The following is a 20107-nucleotide window of genomic DNA, read 5'->3' as shown; positions in this document are numbered from 1 at the left end:
CATCACATTGCAGATGTTGCAATTATTAGATAAATGAAGTGTTGTTCTGTGACTCACCTTGGGTGAAGTAATGTAACTTAAGTGTCAGATCTGAGTTGACCATGGCATATACCTAAACTGTGCTCAGCACTAGGGCTGCGCAATCTGATCTATTTCACCACCAGTGAGTCTAATTTTATCAATCCCAGGCCACAAGTTGCAGCAAATATGGGAAATGCTGTGCCTCAAAGTGGCTTACTCTTGCAGCATTATTATGTACAGGAAGTTCCTTACACACTAAATAAGCCAGACCATTCTGAGATAAGAGTAATTAAATCTCTCATTAGTCAGGCGTAACTGTGCCCCTGAAGGACCAGGTGCGCAGCCTGGGAGTCATTTTGGACTCACAGTTGTCCATGGAGGCACAGGTCAATTCTGTGTCCAGGACAGCTGTTTACCAGCTCCATCAGGTACACAGGCTGAGACCCTATCTGCCTGCAGACTGTCTCACCAGAGTGGTGTGTGCTTTGGTTATCTCTCGCTTGGACTACTGCAATGAAGGTGACCCGGAAACTACAACTATTCCAGAATGCAGCAGCTAGACTAGTGACTGGGAGCAGCCACCAAGACCACATAACATCAGTCTTGAAAGACTTACGTTGGCTCCCAGTACGTTTCCGAGCACAATTCAAAGTGTTGGTGCTGACCTTTAAAACCCTAAATGGCCTCGGTCCAGTATACCTGAAGGAGCATCTCCACCCCCATCGTTCAGCCCAGACACTGAGGTCCAGCGCCGAGGGCCTTCTGCTGGTTCCCTCGCTATGAGAAGCCAAGTTACAGAGAACTAGGCAGAGGGCCTTCTTGGTAGTAGCACCCGCCCTGTGGAACGCCATCCCACCAGATGTCAAAGAGAAAAGCAACTACCAGACTTTTAGAAGACATCTGAAGGCAGCCCTGTTTAGGGAGGCTTTTAGTATTTAACAGACTATTGTATTTTAATATTTTGTTGGAAGCCGCCCAAAGTGGCTGGGGAGGCCCAGCCAGTTGGTCCGGGTAATAATAATAATAATAATAATAATAATAATAATAATAATAAATTTGCTGCTTTCAAACTTTATTTATTAATCCTGTGTGTAAGGTAAAGGTAAAGGACCCCTGGACGGTTAAGTCCAGTCAAAGGCGACTATGGGGTTGCGGCACTCATCTCGCTTTCAGGCCGAGGGAGCCGGTGTTTGTCCAAAGACAGCTTTCTGGGTCATGTGGCCAGCATGACTAAACTGCTTCTGGTGCAACGCAACACCGTGACAGAAACCAGAGTGCATGGAAACACCGTTTACCTTCTTGCCACCTATTTATCTACTTGCACTGGTGTGCTTTCGAACTGCTAGGTTGGCAGGAGCTGGGACAGATCAACGGGAGCTCACTCCGTTGCAGGGATTCGAACTGCCAACCTTCTGCTTGGCAAGCCCAAGAGGCTCAGTGGTTTAGACCAGTGTTTCCCAACCGGTGTTCCCCGGCACACGAGTGTGCCGTGAGACACCGGCTGGTGTGCCGCGAGATGCCTGGAGGGAGGCGGGCGAGTCGGGCGGCGAGAGGCGGGGCGGGGGCGGCGAGGAGAGGCCGCGCCTCCTGCTGCTGCCTGGCGCTCCTCCTCGCAGCTGGCAGCGCTGCCTGGGCGCCTCCGCGCGACTCTGTCTCGCTGGGTTTGGTCTCCCAGCAGAGACGGGTCACACGCGCACCTCCCTCCCTCCCTCAGCCTGCGCGGAGGCGGATTGAGCGCAGCTGAGAGGAGCTGCCGAGGGAAAAAACGTTCACTTTTGTGCGTCCCTCCCGGCGTGACGCTGCGCGCTGACGTCACGGGGCGGGGCTTTAATGGTGGTGTGCCGCGAGATTTTTTTTTAGTACACAGGTGTGCCGTTGCCCAAAAACGTTTGGGAAACACTGGTTTAGACCACAGCGCCACCCATGTCCACAATCCTGTGTGTGTCCCTAAGCAAATTAGTGGTTAAAATGAATTGAGGAGTTTTCTCCAGATAACCAGTGATGCAGTTCATACAAAAATATTCAAAGGGCATGTGATCCTTTTCACTGTGCTTTCCTCACACATTCACGGGAAATGTATTCAAAAGTATTCTGTGAGAGTCTTAGCTGAGAAGTTGAGGGTATAAATTCCAAAGTGTGAATGAGATGTGTTGGTAGGGAAAAGGTAATAAACCAAATGTCTCCATACAGTGAATGCTCTGTTTCACATCTTGTCATGTACCAAGTCCTTTTGCACCTGTAGATGACACCAACGACATAGGAAATAGAACTGAAAGCAACATTTTCTATTGCAGTTTTGGAAATGCTCATATAGTAAATGTTTACTGCTTCAATGAATAGTAATGAAGTACACTGTAGTTCGGAAAATGAGTACACCACTAGTAGCCTGGTCTTTTTCTCTCATTCCTGCGTCTGTGCCTTGTGTCATGCTTCTCTATATGTCTAGAACAGCCTTCTAAAAGTCATAGGAACATAAGAAGAGCCTCTGCTGGGTCAAAGGCCTGTCTAAGCCAGCTTTTCACAGTGAGCAAGCAGGTGCCTATGAAAAGCCCGCAAGAAGGATGAGAGCAATAGTTCTCTTCTTCTGTTGTTTCCTGCTTTTCAGATGCCTGCTGCCTCTGATCCTGGAGGGTAGAATAAAGTGAACATGATGAGTAGCCATTTTTAGCCATATCATGCATGAATTTGTCTAATTCTTTTTTAAAGCCAATCTTAGTTCATGGCCATCACCACGTATTGAGGTAGCAGATTCCATAGTTCAACTATGTGCTGGGTAATGAGGTCTTTGCCCCCCAATCTGTCCTGGATGTCCCACTGTATACCTTCATTAGGTGCCTGGGAGTGCTAATGAGTGAGAAAAGCATCTCTCTATCCACTTTCTTAACACTAAGCATAATTTTATGAACTTCAGCCATGTCTTTCTAACTCACCTTTTTTTCTGAAGTAACCCTTTTTCCCAATATTGTACCCTTTTCTCATAGAGAAGCTGCTCCAACCTGGATCATTTTGCTTTCCCCTTTCTGCAACTTTTCCAGCTCTACAATATCCTTTTTAAAGATGTGAGAACATATTCCAAATGTGATCACCTCACAGATTAATATAAAAACATTATGATATTGGCAACTTTGCTTTCAATCCCTTTCCTAATAATCCCTTGCATGCAATTTGCTAGTACATGCACTGGGCTGATTGTTGTCATTGAATGGCCCCAAGGTCCCTTTTCTGGTCAGTCACCACCAGCTCAGACCCCATTAGCATATTTGTGAAATTTGAATTTTTGGTGCCCAATACGCATCACTTCACACTTGAACCACAGACTTGGACAACTAACCACTCATCCGTAATTCCAGATCATTTATAAGCAAGTCAGAAATCACAAGTCCCAACACAGATCCTTGGGAAACCCATTTCTTCCATTGTGAAAACCTTCAGTTTATTCCTACTTTCTTCTTCCTGTTTTTTAACCAGTAATCTGTGCATACTTTCTTCAGATACCTTGGGTCAGGAACTGTTATCAGAATGTTTTTTGAAAGTCCAAATACACTATGTCTATTTCTGGAATCCTGCAGTTTCTGTTATATACATCCCAGAGCTAAAAGAGCACAGTATTTGCAAAAAGACTGAATTGTTGAAGCCTTATGGAAATCTATAGATGGAAGTAGTGCCTAGAGGAATATTCACTGTATATTTTCACTATTGCCTCATGATTACACAAAGGTAATTAGCTATTTTTTGTTTGTTCTAACAGGGACCTGAAGAGCCTAAGCTGAAATGGGAACACATCACAACTTTAGTCGCCAGCCTCAGAGAATTTATACGGACAACTGATCGCAAAATTATTGCAAATACACTTTCAAAGCTAAAACTAGAGCTAGACTTTGACAGTCATGGCATCAGCCAGGTTCAGCTGGTCCTCTTTGGTTTCCAAGATGCAGTAAGTATACATTTCTCTCTTTTTTGCTAGTTTTGCTAAACTGATTTTTCATATACTGATGAATGTCTTAAATCTGCAACACAATTGAGTGAAAGTTAATCATGAGCCAGTTTGGTAAAGTAGTCACAGTGCTCGGACAGGGCTTGGAAGGCATAGTTTAAATCCCTACTGAGACATGAAGCTCACTGGGTGACCATGAGCAAGTCTGTTTTTCGTTCTAACCAACCTCACAGCATTGTTGTGAAGATAACATAGGGGTGGAAGAAACACAATGTATGTCACCTAGAATTCATTGGAGACAAAATGGAATCGAAATACATAAATAAGCAAGTTTCTTGTACTAGAGTTTAGAATGAGAAACACTATGTCCAGGCTAATACATTATGAATAATGTGAGAAATATCCTCCTTCTTTAGTTACATATCACATTTATTTCACGCATTTAACTCCAAGGAGCTTGATGTCATGGATCCGGGTGGGTGGGTGCGTGCAAGGAGGCTGGTCGAGCCAGGGCAGAGAAGAGATGTGGCCAATAAATATATGACCCCAGGAAGAGATCTAGTTCAGTTCGATTGTACTAGGTGCAGAGCCTAGGGGGCGCTGCAACTATGAGGTAGAATGGAAGGCGAGAGGCAGGAGGGCATCAAATTCTGGCATTGCACAGTAAAGGTAAAGGGACCCCTGGCCGTTAGGTCCAGTCGCGGACGACTCTGGGGTTGCAGCGCTCATCTTGCTTTACTGGCCGAGGGAGCCGGCGTACAGCTTCCTGGTCATGTGGCCAGCATGACTAAGCCGCTTCTGGCAAACCAGAGCAGCACACGGAAATGCCGTTTACTTTTCCGCTGGAGCAGTACCTATTTATCTGCTTGTACTTTGACGTGCTTTTGAACTGCTAGGTTGGCAGGAGCAGGGACCGAGCAACAGGAGCTCACCCCATCACAGGGATTCGAACCGCCAACCTTCCGATCGGTAAGCCCTAGGCTCTGTGGTTTAACCCACAGCGCCACCCGTGTCCCACATTGGACAGAGCACCGCTGAAATTTGAGGCCCCAAGTTCTGCCACTGATCCAGTGGACTGAGAAGGCCTCTGCTTGGGAGAGCCAGAGGAAGAGACTCCTGAAAAGGGTTCAAATAGGCGGGGGCGTTCCCTTGCCGTATTCCCTCTCTCCATCAGTCGCCACAGCCCTGAGGTACAGGCTTCTCCATCTCTGGAGCAGTCGAAGATTGGTTCTGCCTCATCCATTTTTCCTGTAGGAACACCAGCTCTGCCTCTGGAGTTGTCAGAAACCATGTTCAGTGTTGCCTTTCCACCTGTCCCATCCACCTGTGATGAGGCAGTGACCCACCTAGGTCACAGAGACACCAGTGTAGACATGAGCAGGTAGAGTAGGCTCAGCTAGGTTGCTTGCCCAGACTTCAGAGCAGAAATGCTTGCTGTGCTAAGTCGTGCACACCCCATTCCCTTGCAGGGGGGCATGTTGTTGGCGTATCAGTGTCTTTGCTTGTGTAGCTGCTGTCCCTTTGAACTGCATTTTGCGTATGCATTGCACTGATCTCAGCATTAAACATTTTGGTAGAAACTGCAACCTATGTTCAAGTTCTTCACTGAGTGGGAGCCAGGACACTCAAGGTGGTGTTAACAACTCTCTGATATAAGTTAGACTGAGAGTCATTGACTGCCCAAATTCACTTGGTGTGCTTCATGGCTGAATGGGGATTTAAACTCTGGTCTCCAAGGTACTAGTTCTGAACTTTTATTAAAAATTTCCCAAAAGATGTCTTCAGACAACATACATTCTGAGGGGTTTTTAAAAGTGCATTTTCCATGCCCTCTGGCATGCTTCATAAGACCCAGCCCTTTTCCCAATCTTTGAGGTGGAGGGGCAGGCATCTATCATCCCTCTTTCCAGCCCCAAGGTTAGGGGGGAAGGCAAGGGCTTGTTTTGTTGACATGCTACCAAGGCTGATGGCTGTTTAGGACACAAGATCCTTTTCTGGTGCTATTTTTAGGTTGTAATGGTGGTGAAACATGAAAATATCAAAATTGCCTTCCTTTCCGACAATGAATAATAACTTTTCTTTGTTATGCACACCTACACTCTAATATTAGAAAGGAAACTTAATAGTGTTTCTAATTCCGGTGTCTCTTTCCAGGTGAATAAAGTTTTAAGAACTCACAATATCAAACCACATTGGATGTTTGCGCTAGATAGCATAATTCGCAAAGCTGTGCAGACTGCTATTACAATCCTGGTTCCAGGTGAGACACTTGCCACTCTCTGAAATAGTTCTCAAAGGCTATCCTCCTAAGTGCACTTAACATGGAGGAAAATTCTGCTGAAATCACCAACTTTACATGTTAATGTCTGCGGTTGCATACCCTTGTTGTGTTCCCCTAATAAAATTGTAATCTTTGAAGCAGTTATTGGCTACCCATGGGGGGGGGGGGAGTGTACAAGCACAGGATTCAAGCACAGATTGAAGGATCAGAAATATGCCAACTATGTGTCTCTAAAATATACCCACTAAAATGTATGTATGAAGAAGATGATAGTTTCAGTCCTAAGGACTTAAAGCTGCAGGTGTTCTAAGACCTACAGCTAAAAAAACTGACACCTGAATATCAAGGCACTTGAATTTTACACTCCTCGTTTTATTTCTTTAAGGTTTAGCAATGCATTAGATTTAATCTGAGACTCTATCTTTCCCAGAATGCTTAGTACATGCTGTGATCGGTGAACACACAGTTAATCGGACCATATATATTAGCTCCCTTTGGGGCACATATCATTAAGACAAAATGATCAAAAACCGTTCAGCTTCTACTTCCTAAGCTCCTTCTAAAATCAAGAGGGCGATTTATCACTTTTGAAGTGCTTATCATTTTCTAAGTGCTATACAGAGTTTGAAAGGTAAGTCGATCCAGGCCCTGCAGCCTCACAATCTATCAACAACATGCAAAAGGAAAAGAAGAATGGGGAAGGAAGAAGAAAGCACATACATTCAGGCACTGGTTCTTGAAGTTACTGAATAATAATAATAATAATAATAATAATAATAATAATAATAATAAATGGTAGGAAGTGTGCAGTTTGGTCTAGATGGATTTATAAAATGTTTGAAAAAAATCAACTCTGGTCAGAGGCATGGAAAATAGTAAGCCCTGAAGCATTTGCTGTATGAAAAGTGCTCCGGCTTAGTGACCAGGAAAGAGCTTTAGAGATTATTTTTGAAAAATCCCATAAGCCTTCCATTCTGCATGCAGCTGCAATGAGTATTTGCAAGACATGAGAATGAATTGCCTGATAGATGTAGTGCAAATCCTAGTCAGCACTTGTTGATTTAGTAGCTGCCGCTGGTCAGACCTCAAGGCCTGTGTGTAGTGCAGAGGTTGCTGTACATCTCTTATAACAATCAGCCTACGTGCCAGTCCTACATCCTATAAAGGACATGGCTGTTAGAATTAGTAATAATTTCTTTTGGTTGCAACTGCATCCCACTTACATAACCAAATCAAAGCAGCTTACAATATAAACACAATAAAATGCCAATGTTGCATCAAAAGCATATCCATAAAATGAAATGGAATGGAATGTAAAGCAAGAGCAGTATAGAACCACGCGAGGCAAGACAAAAGTGATGGCTTGGCAGGCCAATCAGTGGAGTCTACTAGTACAGTTTTATTATGTACGGTGCTTGGAGAGCCTTGCAGCCAAGTGGTTTATAAATCTTTGTAAATACAATTAATTAAATACATAATTACTACAAAGAAAGCAAGAGTCAAACAAGCCTGGTAGGAGGAAAGAAGGTAAGCAAACAAGAAAAAGCGCAAGAACAGCCTGAGGGGTGAGGACCCTGCGGCACATGCTTCGTAGGCAGAAGATCTCAGGTTCAATCCTTGGCATCTCCACCTGGGGCTGAGAAAGACCTGTGCCTGAAACATTGGATAGCTGCTGCCAGCTGGTGTAGGCAGCACTGAGCCAGATGGATCAGTGATCTGAATCAGTATGAATGAGCTGTCTAGGTTCGATCCTCAGCACCCCCCAGTTAAACAGGATCATAGCTGGCCTTGCTGGACGACACTTCTGCCAATTGCAATAGGTTGACTAGATAAACAAATATAGTCTGTTTCAATATAAGTACACTTCCTCAACTTCTACTGGAAGCCAAAGTACTCTGCTATGCTATGTCAGCATAATTTCTGTGGCAAGCTACTGTCTCATCAGCTGAACACAGCTTTTAGCTTTATATAGGTGTGATCTTATCCCTTCTTGGTGGCGCTATTAGCAAGCTTTGTTGGTGACAAGTCAGTGCCAGTTTCTCCTGGGGATCAGCACCTAATTTAGCAGCTTGGTTTCTTATTTGTTCCTGATGTGCCAGATCTGCAAGGTTATTATCCCTGGGGTCCTTTCTTATTTCACAAACTGCATCTTTGTTTCAGCCTGGAGAATGGGTGCAACCCATACTGTTCCAAGTCCTCCAAGTTTTCTGCCCATCATACAGGAGGCTGCAGAGCCCGTCATACTTGTCTGTGATTTCACTGCTATAATTAACACCAAGCCTTCTCCCTAACAGAATTGAGGACACACTTCAGTTTAGCATCTGAGAGTGATACAGCCGATCAGGAGGACATCGAAGGTGAGGAGGAACATGAAGAGCAACCTCCAAATCCAACCATTCATCGGCCTTGCCTTGTACTGGAAGATGCTATAGCTACCTCAGGAGTGAGCACTCTAAGTTCTACTGTATCCCATGAATCCCAGGCTGCTCAGCGATCCCTCAATGTTCAACTTGGAAGGCTAAAATTGGAAACTAACAGGTAAGTCCTAGGTAGTTGAAGACCTGGAGCTGATTCCGTATCACACTTAACAAAGTTGCACCAACATTTTAAAGTATATTGTTGCACAATCCATTAGGTATTTTTCATTGTTTTTTTTGCACAAGTCTTAATCTGCTGTGCCAGATCAGTTTAATTCTTTAAGACTAGTAAAACACCGACACTCCCATCTAGTGGAGTGAACACAGAGCTGTCAGGGCTGTGTGCATGCAGGGAGAAAAAATGGAAGTTCTAGCAGTTCGAAGGCATGTCAGAGTGCGAGTAGATAAATAGATACCGCTCCAGCGGGAAGGTAAACAGCATTTCCATGCGCTGCTGTGGTTTCCCAGAAGTGGCTTAGTCATGCTGGCCACATGATCCGGAAGCTGTCTGCGGACAAACACCGGCTCCCTCGGCCAGTAAAGCGAGATGAGCGCCGCAACCCAAGTTGTCCGCAACTGGACTTAACTGTCAGGGGTCCCTTTACCTTTACCTTTTGCCTATCAGCTGTTTGGTAGGAAGGAGGAGCAAGGGGGGCAAATCTAGGCCCATTAATGATTTCTCCCCAACAGACAATTGATAGAATTTTAGCTTTTCTTAAATAATAAAAATAAAAATCTGGCTGTTGAATAAATGTCCATACACAGTTCTTCTAGTTCTGGCTAGAATAGGTTCACAAAAAGCTGCTTCCATGTGAATCGTACATCTAGCTAGATTGATATAGCAGTCTAAAGCCTGCTTTTAAAATGTACTTGGGGTTTTAAACCTCCTTCGTTACATGGGCTTCCCAGATCTTCTGTTATATTCCTGCCATTCACAACTCATGATTAAATAACAATTCATTTTCATAATAGTATGAACCACCACCAGGTCTTCTTAATAATTCATTCACTGGGAACAAATCCAAGCTGCTGAACACCTGGCTTAGCACAGCTACCTAGAGCACATTGTTTTCATTGTTACTGACCTCCATTCAAAATATACTATAGAAAACTCAGTCTTTGGAACTAAATAATTATAAAAACAAATATCAAATAATGTTAGACAGAGAATATAAAAAAAAAACTCTGTTGTTAGCTTCCGGGTCCAAAACAATTCTAAGTATTGCTTTTAAAGCTGATTTTGCTCCAAAAACATTCATAGAAGCAAGTAGGCATAAATCCTAAGATTTCTGCTTATCGTGATCGTTCTGTAGGAGTTAGCATGGATTCCCCCCCCCCCAATCTACGTGTATATGTACTAAATTCACTATGATCCTAATACACCTTCCACATTGCATATAATTAATGTGCGGAAGTGTGTACATGCGTATGCTCACACATATATATTCCCGCTTTTTCGCTATATATGTGCACTGCTAAAGGTGGACTCTTGTTCACTATCTCTTGCTCCTGTTCAATGTTGTATTCTGGGACATTCAGTGCGGTGGGGAAATGGAACAGTGCTTCTTTTATCAGTTCTCTGGGATCTCATTGTGGTGGGGAGAGTAAATGTTGGGAGTTAGCTCCTGCAGCCAGACACACACACCCCTTCCTGAGAGAGACAAAGGAAGTGGGGTGGGAAATTATAGAGAAGGCCAATGATCCTCCACTCATCATTACACTGGAAGCAGACACAGTCCTGCCCCACCTTTTCATCGCAGTACAGGCTTTTGTGAAGGACTCATATGAAGAACAATAGAGGGATATTTGCGTAGGGGAGGGTCATTTGCTTCTCTTTATGTCACATATTATTTAATCCAAGCTCCAATTTAAGAGGCAAAGGTGCATTCCCTGTTTGCATTACACACTGGCAAGCAGGTGGGGAAATAATCTTTTTGTCTGTGTTGTCTAACAGTTGGTTGGTTGGCAGTGGGGTGGGGACAAGGAATCAAGATGAGAAAGGTGTTGTTGACTGGATGGTCTCTTGTTCATTTCACCTCCTCTCCCTACTTGCTACATATATGCACTCCTTTGTCACGCCATAATAATTTGCAACTGCATACAATTATCACCACCTAATTTCTTCCTTTCCTTTCCTAGCATTTGTTTCATGTAATGTTTTACCTTGATTCTAAAGGACTTGCTCTGGGATCCTTCATTCTTGGTGGGCTGTTTCACAGAACAGCATATAGAACCTTGCTTTATGGTAGTCTTGTTTGTCATGGAAGTTGTGTGAAGATATGGAAGTAGCTTTGGGGAATTACTAATGCAGTTCTGCATTTTTTTGCTTTTCACTTCATGTTCTTGCCTTGGCAAACACACAGTGAAATGTAACTCTTTCCTTTCATCTCTCTGACTTCCTTAACAGACTACTGGAAGAGCTAGTGCAGAAGGAGAGAGAATTTCAAGCCCTGTTGCATCACGCTATAGAAGAAAAGGAACAGGAGATCAAACACCTGAAGCTTAGGACTCAACCAATAGGTGCTCCACTAGAATCTTCAAAGGCAATTGCTCCTCAAAGCACTTTTCAAAAGAAGACTGAGCAGTCAAAGCCTTCACAGGCACCCTGACCCATCTTTTTCATTTTGGTTGTTTTGCCTCCTTTGTTTAAGACCCTTTATCACATTTTCTAGGCAGTTAGTTTTTTGAAACAGGCATATGATATACCCATAGCATGCATATTATTTCGCATACTGTATAGCATCAGTAAAGCAGGTGTTTTACCAATTTTACTTAGAACAAATATTTATACGTTACTAGCTAACAGCAAGATTCTCTCTGAATTTTATTTCTAGGTTGTTGGGTTTTTAAAAAAAAGAAATCTGTAACATGCCTAGTTTTATTATTTATGTGTAAGCACTGACACTGGTCATTGTGAAGCTTTACCAGAGTAAGCAGGAGCAGAAACCTAGACCACAAAATGGAATGGTACAACTCACTTTTGTTAAATACAGAGCAAAGCAAATGCCCATGAGGTTTCCCTGCAACAATTCAAATTAATTGTCACAAGGCTCGACCTTGTTGTAATTCAGCATGGCAGATCTTCTGAAAGAATTCTGACAACAGATCTGATAAGATTTGGGTGCCTTTTGCCACTCAGTAATCACTTATCTATAATTCACAAAGCTTTGCACTACGTTATTTACACATACAAACTAAGATTTCTTCTAATCTTATGTTCTAGCACACATTATTTTCAGTTACTCAGCTGAAATAACTATTTTGTGGATGATTTAGGTCCATTTTTGTTACCTCTTTTTAAAAAAACAATTCACATAAATTTGAACCATACATTATGTTTTTTAGCTAGCTGCAGACTTCCTTAATATTCACCTTCCCCGTTTTCAGCCAAATTTCAGATTTAAGTTTTTTAGTTCCAAATAGACGTTGAATCTTACTCACAGGTTTTTCAGTCCAAAATTTACAGGAAGAAATCGGCGCTCTCCGTCAATGGCGACGCGGCTTCACTCTGCGGGCTGGGTAGCGACTCTCAGCACCGCGCTCTCCCGATGCCGTTCCGGAGCCTTTAAAAAGGCTCTTTCGCAGTAAGGGGGGCGCTTCTGGTGCCCACCGAGTCTCCTTGTTCACAGCCTTCCACGCCTGTGATTTTAGGGGTCCCCCGCTTGCCGTAGCGGGTCAGACCTGAACTCGCAGAGCAGTCCTCCTCCGGAGCTCGGAAAGAGGACCGCCATTAACGCTGGCGCCGACCGGAAGTCCCAATTCACATAAATTTGAACCATACATTATGTTTTTTAGCTAGCTGCACTTTATGTACACAAGGATCGTGAACAAATATTTTTCTTCTAAATGGGTTCTCCCATATCAAGTCACTTAAAATGACAAATGGCATAATTATATGGGTAGTGGGTACAGTCCTTCCCTGCCATTTCTTCATATTGGCTGCTGATCATAATTAGCACAAGCTCAGTTCTGAAGTTCACAGTCTTTATCTAGCATTTCGCCCCATTGGCGATAGGGCACATGATGTAAAATTCCACATGAAGGTTGGAGGAAGTTTATGGGTCCATGTAAATGTAAAAATGCACTAACTTACCAGTCTCAAAAAAATTGTTTCAGCTATTCCTGGCACGTCTCTGTCTCACCATAGCACAACTGATGGAGGGGTTGAAGATCCAGATCTTACTAATTGGCTGAGAGTTCACGGTGCTGATGAAGAAACCATAAACAGGGTAGGAAAGATATTTTATTAGGTATGTTCTGTTTGTGATTTTGCTAGACCCAGAGGTTTAGTTTGCAAACCTTTAAACGTTGCTTTATCTATCTGTTTGATGAGGGGGGAAATCGAATAAAGGGAAGAAAATCTGATGTGTATAAAAAGCATAAAAAGAATTGCTATATTTGTTCATCCTTCCTGGATTTGAATTAATATCGTGTGTTGAAATATATTATGTCTGATCACTGGATGACTAGTTCAGTCATGAGCTACTTTTATTATTTATTACTTGGTCCAATGTCACTGTACTACAGCCAAGGTGTAGGCTTTCTACATATGTCACATATGTGTTTTGCCACTGAGCTATGGGCATTCAGGGGATAAGTGTGAAGAATCTCTGTAAACTACCATTAAGTCAAACATATTCCCCCCCCGTCACTTTTTTTGGTGAGTGAACAAATCAGGAGCTGACGGTGTCATAAGGAGTCACCTTCTTGACACTGGTGTCACTAATTGCTCATCTGGGTGGGCCAGGATGCTAGCGAGGTCAGGGTTGCATGGATGCATTGGTAGAAATGCCTAGATTGGCTTTTCCAGTGCACGCATTCAGCCCCAACCTTGACGACGACCAGTGGCGTAGCGTGGGTTCTCAGCACCCGGGGCAAGGCAAGTAATTTGCGCCCCCTAACCCGTGGATTTTAGCACTCGAGTCTCTTCCGCGCCCCCCCCCGATGTTGCGCTAGGTGCGGCAGGCCCCCCCTGCACCCCCCACACTACGCCACTGCTCCCACCACAAGTCTTCAGGACAGCCTTCCGAAGGCTGGCGTGGGGAGAAGGTCTCTCCGCCCCACCGCCAGACTTTGGAGCAGCCTTCCGAAGGCTGGCGCGGGGAGAAGGTCTCTCCGCCCCACCGCCAGGCTTCGGAGCAGCCATCCAAAGGCTGGCGCGGGGAGAAGGTCTCTCCGCCCCACCGCCAGGCTTCGGAGCAGCCTTCCGAAGGCTGGCGCGGGGAGAAGGTCTCTCCGCCCCACCGCCAGACTTCGGAGCAGCCTTCCGAAGGCTGGCGCGGGGAGAAGGTCTCTCCGCCCCACCGCCAGGCTTCGGAGCAGCCATCCGAAGGCTGGCGCGGGGAGAAGGTCTCTCCGCCCCACCGCCAGGCTTCGGAGCAGCCTTCCGAAGGCTGGCGCGGGGAGAAGGTCTCTCCGCCCCACCGCCAGGCTTCGGAGCAGCCTTCCGAAGGCTGGCGCGGGGAGAAGGTCTCTCCGCCCCACCGCCAGGCTTCGGAGCAGCCTTCCGAAGGCTGGCGCGGGGAGAAGGTCTCTCCGCCCCACCGCCAGGCTTCGGAGCAGCCATCCGAAGGCTGGCGCGGGGAGAAGGTCTCTCCGCCCCACCGCCAGCCTTCGGAGGAGGTCCGAGGACAGTGAGGTTCCTGCTTCCTCGAGGAGGGCCAGCCAAACGCGCCCCCCCAAATGTTGTGCCCGGTGCGGCCGGCACCCCTGGCACCCCCCACGCTATGCCACTGACGACGACTCCTAGATAAAACCTTCTGTGACTTTATTGCAATCTACAAAGCAGCTAAACAAGCAATCTTCTACTTGCAACTTTGCTTAGTCCCATGGCTTCTGTTAAAAAATAAATTCTAAATGGTTTATAGACTCCTGTTGTTGGGCTGTTGTTGTTTTAAATGCTTATAGCTGAAATTCTTAATGTCTAGAGTAGAGGTAGAGAAACCTGTGGTCCTCCTGGTGCTGCTGATAGACTCCAGCACCCATCATGATTGACCTATGACCATGCTGACTGGGAGTTGGAGTCCAACAGTATCCGAAGGGCCACCGGTTCCACAGCCCTGAACTTGAGTGTAAAAATGCTAATGCACTAATGACTAGCACACTGCTTAATTTTGAGCAGTTCATCTGGTTCTTTATGCACTGCCTCTGACCAAAGCTCAGTTGTCTTTGTTATAGTCTTTACAGTGTAAGTTCCAGAGTTCTGTAAAAAAGAATCCAGAACACCATGGTTCTCTTACTTGGCTCTTATGGGCACATAAAGAACTAAAGTATTAAACAAAAATATTACATTACTCTTACACATTCATTTTACACTTTTCTTCATAAGTTACATGTGCTCTGTGCATCTTTCAGACAAATAGACTTTGATTTAATCAGGGATATTGTATAACCCTGAGAATAAAGCAAGAGTGATAACCAGTGGCACAATCAGCATAACTTTCATCATAGATTTCTTGTTTTAGTTTTTGGCCGAAGACTACACACTAATGGACGTTCTCTGCTATGTTACTCGAGATGATCTGAAATGCCTTAGACTCAGGTAACCAAGTGTTTTTTGTTTTTTTTAAAAAAACAACAACTTGTAGTACTTATTTTATCAAAGGGCTTATTATTATTCCAGTGAATCGATTACTTTTATTTACAAGCTTCTTAGACTGACATAATCTTTCACATATACATATTGAATCCTTATTTATAATGCATTTATACAAATTGTGTTGCTTTTTAATGTATTTGATAGCTAAAACTAAACTAGTACATTTTATCAATTATGTAGCTAGTGCACTGCATTTAATTATAAGATATACATAAAAATCTCCATTAGGATGTCATTATTGCGCAGTGATTGATAGGAGCTAAAATTAATGTGCATTGTTTCTGCTGAAGAAGCACACAAGGTGTCTGAATGAAGACATTTTGCCAGTGAAAATACTGTTTGTTGTGAGTAAAACAAAGCAAAAAAGAACAAAAAAAAAAGCCTGCTGTGACTTTCTTTTGCAGAGGTGGGATTTTATGTACACTGTGGAAGGCCATCACTGACTTCCGAGAGAAGCACACCTGACCCCGACTGAAGGGATTCCTCCATCTCTGAAGAGAACTGGAGCTTTCCAGCAGCCCGGAACAGGAGTTCTGTATTAAAAAAAGATAAAAATGCTGTTGCACTTTAATCCAGTATTTGTTTACTGTTGCTAAGGACACTGCAGCTTTCTGGCTGCGTCTACTCCTAACGTTCCTGAGAGACCTGTCTACAACATTAAATTTTATTTTAGTTTTAAATATTTTTTTACACAGAATCTTCTCTTTTTCTAAAATGATGGAACAGCGGCTATAATTAACAAAACCCATGTAAATATTACAAAGACCCATTGTACGATTTCATGTGATTCCACATCAACGAAGCAAATGTGAAAATTAGCTTTCTGCGTTAATATGTGTAACCAGAGCCTGTGATGGGGGCAGGGTGTTTTCTGAGACTCAGTCTCTTTTTCTCAGCCTGCAGAAGAGAATGATGGGAGACCTATTAGTTCAATCTCAGGGTGGCTTTGCAGCTTGCCTGGGGTGGGGTGGGTGCCTCAGTAGAAGGGGTAGGTTTTGGGCAGGGGGAGAAACAAGGGCCCATGGGTATTGTCTTCCCAAGGACTGAAGACATTGTTCTGAGGCTCTTGCATGTTTTCATAATTTGGGGTGGAATAAGTAACTGAAATGATTGTGTAAAGCTTATTTGGTAGCTTTTTCCTTCTAGTATGCTGAATATTATACTTGGTACTTACAGTCTTTTATAAATGTTTATATTGTTTTTATTTTAGTAACTTAAATCCTGGTCTACAGTGCAATTTGTTTTTAGTGTTGTTTATGTACTACTGAACTGTACCAGTTACATATGCCTGAAAATACATATAGTACTGTTAAGCTTGTTCTAAAGCTATCCATTGTGATATACATTTTAGGAATAAAAAATGATGCACAATTCTGATAAGATTTCTTGACTTACTGGGTTTAAAGTTGTAATTGAAAGATCTGAACAAACAGGAGGAAATGGAGAATAATTAAAGGGTCCTGCTAGTGAAAGTATAGCAGGCAGAAACATCTTTACAGAAGTACAGTACAGAGGAAAAGTGTCTAAAAATCTGTAGAAGTTAGAAAAGCTACCCATCAATTTGTACATCAAAGAAATGTGCAGATGCATTTTTTAAGCAGTGGGGAAATAACTGATAGGATCTTAGTACACTTGACCATACACTAATTAGTCACCAGTGCACTGAAAACTGCTTTCACATACTTTCAGTTTAGTGCTAGTCTTAAATCATCAAAAGGGCTGAGGTGGGCCAGTAGCTAAATTGAGTGTTTTTGTCTCTCAATAGAAGCCTGGCACAGTCTGAGTTCTTGCTTTTGTATCAGAACAGAAGGAGCCTGGTTTAGTTGGTAGTGTTGTTTTTTTTTAAAAAAAATATTAGTTTAGTGATGATAAGTTATAAGAGCTGCTGCATGAGTGTTGCCCTGGAGTTGTCTTTGTACCCTCATGAAAGTTGCACTGGTGCAGTAGCTCAGGAGATTATGACCAGGATCCAAAGTACCATGCAAATACTTGTGCACTCTTCCTGGCAATGCTTTTGGACTTGAGGGCCATTCAAAAATAGGGTGGCAGGTGTGTGTGTGGAGGTGGAGGTCTGTTGTTGGAAAGTGGGAGGGTTCCCCCCCCCAAAAAAAAAACTCCCATTAGGCATTCTGAGTGTGCCAAAAGTAGCAAAATCAGATTTCAGGGACAAGACAGGACAGTGGCAACACATAATATAATCCCCTCTCCCTACCAACAAGGCTGGACTCTCCTTTGCTCTGGTGCAACAATCTTTTCCAACCAACCAATGAGGCAGCTGCCAAAATCATCACTATACGTTTAGTATAACTTTCTGATTTAGCAATAGCAAACCAAATGACAATACTGTTGAATTTTAAAGAAAAATGCATCAGGAGTGCTGTTGAATGGCAAATGTCCTCCCCTGCCCTATTTATCTCTCTCCATCCTCATTGCCAAACATCATTCCCTCCCAACTCACTCATGTGAGGCTGATCAGCCATGGCCTGCGTGCGAAAAGCACAGCTTCTCAGTACCCATTGCTGCAAAAGGGTCAGATGGACCTCAGGGAGCTTTCTGCACTAGCATTCATAATGCTTGGAAGGGATCCTTTAAATTTACAAGGAGCTCTGCAAGCCTCAAAAGCAAGAAAATAAATGCAGTTAGATGTTCAGAGACTGAGGTTAACTTGGTAAAGCTGAATGCAGCTCAGGAAACAGGCATAAACAAGAAATGCTTTTAAACTCACTGACTGTTCAAATGGGTCATTGTAATGCTGTTTCGCATGCATTGTGTAGGATTCTTTTATTTCTTTACTTTGGGTTATATAATGCTGTAATTTCTTTACAATCGGTACTAGATTTCATTCACCTTCTCCTGGCTATGGAATGAACCGTGGCTTTATCACCATCTGCTGCTGTTCGTTGCTGCACTTTGGCTCCAATTAATCCAAAGTTCACAGTTCATTTCTCCCGACTGTTTTGTGGATTTCAAAGTTTAGCCAAACGGATTTCTATTTCGATTAGCATAGAAGTGTGCATGCACACGAAAGCTTATACCAAGAACTAACTTAGTTGGTCTTTAAGGTGCTACAGGAAGGAATTTTTTTATTTTGATTAGCATATGCTAATCCGTGGCCCTTCGTTCTTGCAAACTCCCCACCCCCACCCCCCGCCACCACCTTACGCTTAGCCAAAGTGCTCGTCTAGCCGGGGGGTGGGGGCTCGGACAGTGCAGGATTCCGAAGGGACTGAGGTGCTTAAAGGCGCTTGGATCGCAACAGAATCAAGGAAATAAACGCGAGAGCGGAAGATAAAGCGAGGGTTATTAAAATGCCAATTCTCCTGCCGCCGCCGCTCCCTTGAGCCCCATATACAATAATGTGCAGCTTTCAAGACGTTCGGGCGGAAGCGCCACTTCGTACTTTATTGTTGCATGTTTATTTAGTCGGCTGAACAGACGCCCCAGTCAGAACAATGGTTCTCTGGGCGAGGCAAAAGCCTCAATCCTTCAGGAACAATCCAAGCGACTTCAATGGGGCGGGCAGACCAACAAGCAGCCCCCCATCCCATCCCTCAGCCAATGAAAGTCTCCCCATGGCCGTGCCGTTTAAAGGCACCACAGCCCGGCCTGAGCAAGAGCTGGAGATGGTGGGGCTCCGTCGCGCCTCAGGCAGGGGTAGGAGAAGGCGGCGGCGGCGGCGGCATCCTCATCATCTCCCTCGCCTTCAACCTGCCCACTAGATGGCGCTGCCTGCCATAAACACCCGAGCCCGGCCACGCGCCCCTCCCTCCCGGGTCTGCTTGTGGCGCGCGCGCCTTTTCCCTCTCACCTGCCCGGGCCACGTTCCGCTCCCCGGGGGTGGGACGGAACAGCTCCGGGGCGGAGCGCCGGAGCGAGGGAGCCGACATGGCGGAGGCAGAAGGAGCGGCCGCCAAGAAGAGCAGCGGCGTTCCCGCTGCCCAAACAGGTGAGTCTTGCCCGTGGCTCTCAGCCGACGGGGCTGAAGGGGCGCCGGGGAGGGGGCGTCTGTTTGGGAGGCGGCGAGCGCCCGTGCGCCCCTCTCCCCTCTTTGCCCGGCTCGAAGCCGGATGTTATTGCTGAGGGAAGGAGTCTGAAAACACCAGATGCGCTCCAGGGTGGAGGCGCGCCAGCGAGTCATAGGACTGGCGCGGAAGGCGCGCCTGCTGAGGTGATGTGGATGCACTCAGGCGACCGCCCTGGCCACTGGGTCCGGCGGCCGCCTCCTGCTGGAACAGGTAAGGGCACCGCACCTGCACAACCCCAGTTCCTCAGGAAGAATAAAAATCGTCCTATACCCGTGGTTGCTTTGTGACCTTCATCTTGGTCAAGGATGTCTTGCCAAGGCTCCGTTATCCAGAATAAAATCCCCCACCCCAAAATAAAATCGAGGGTTTCAGTGCGGCCATAACCACGAAAGTTTTGATGTGCAAGAGAACTAATGGGTTGTATGAGAATAGTTGGGCTTTCAGAAATTGCAGTGAAGTTGCCTTGCTTCCTTCTTAACCCCCCCTCCCATTTTCTTACATTGTCAGGGTTCCTCTGCCATTAGCAATGATTGCAGCTTTTCACAGAGAAAAGCTGCACCTGTTGAGTATCTGCTTGCTGGGCAACAATTAAAGGCAGCCTTGCTAGATAAAAACTGGTGAAGCTGTTGCTGAATTCTCCAGCATCTTCTGTTGTTTACTTTGTTATGGTAAGGAGTTGGATTTTGGTGGAATCTTGGCACTTGCAGCTTGTGCTATAATGTTTTCTGTGATTTGCTCATGGGCTTTTTTTTTACTTTTAGATGCAACACATTTAAAGAGAACAGAACTGAACTGAACTGTGACATCTAGTGTTTGCCAGCTTTTTTTGAA

General features: G+C 44.7%; 2 protein-coding genes across 7 annotated transcripts in view; both read left to right on the top strand.

Annotated features, from left to right (window-relative positions):
* Window positions 1-16622, top strand: part of MAP3K5 (mitogen-activated protein kinase kinase kinase 5) — a 103136-nt gene extending 86514 nt beyond the window's left edge. For 4 of the 5 annotated variants that reach the window (XM_081187855.1, XM_081187856.1, XM_081187853.1 and 1 more), the window contains exons 25-31: window positions 3770-3955; window positions 6110-6215; window positions 8531-8774; window positions 11061-11173; window positions 12770-12882; window positions 15118-15194; window positions 15656-16622. In XM_081187855.1, coding sequence (XP_081043981.1) covers window positions 3770-3955; window positions 6110-6215; window positions 8531-8774; window positions 11061-11173; window positions 12770-12882; window positions 15118-15194; window positions 15656-15716 — 900 coding nt within the window. In that variant the 3' untranslated portion in view covers window positions 15717-16622. Of the gene's footprint in view, window positions 1-3769; window positions 3956-6109; window positions 6216-8530; window positions 8775-11060; window positions 11174-12769; window positions 12904-15117; window positions 15195-15655 lie in introns of all 5 variants that reach the window. The other variant, XR_014006334.1, reaches the window with a different exon arrangement.
* Window positions 16623-19046: 2424 nt separating this feature from the next.
* Window positions 19047-20107, top strand: part of MAP7 (microtubule associated protein 7) — a 102875-nt gene continuing 101814 nt past the window's right edge. Inside the window, exon 1 of one of the 2 annotated variants that reach the window (XM_081187883.1) lies at window positions 19047-19197. In XM_081187883.1, coding sequence (XP_081044009.1) covers window positions 19137-19197 — 61 coding nt within the window. In that variant the 5' untranslated portion in view covers window positions 19047-19136. Of the gene's footprint in view, window positions 19198-19404; window positions 19487-20107 lie in introns of those variants that run through there. The other variant, XM_081187882.1, reaches the window with a different exon arrangement.

This window comes from Podarcis bocagei (genome assembly GCF_964188305.1).
Source record: "Podarcis bocagei genome assembly, chromosome: 3".
Taxonomy (NCBI): Eukaryota; Metazoa; Chordata; class Lepidosauria; order Squamata; family Lacertidae; genus Podarcis; species Podarcis bocagei.
Note: the sequence above shows the minus strand (reverse complement) of the source record. Positions and strands in the feature narration are given on the sequence as shown.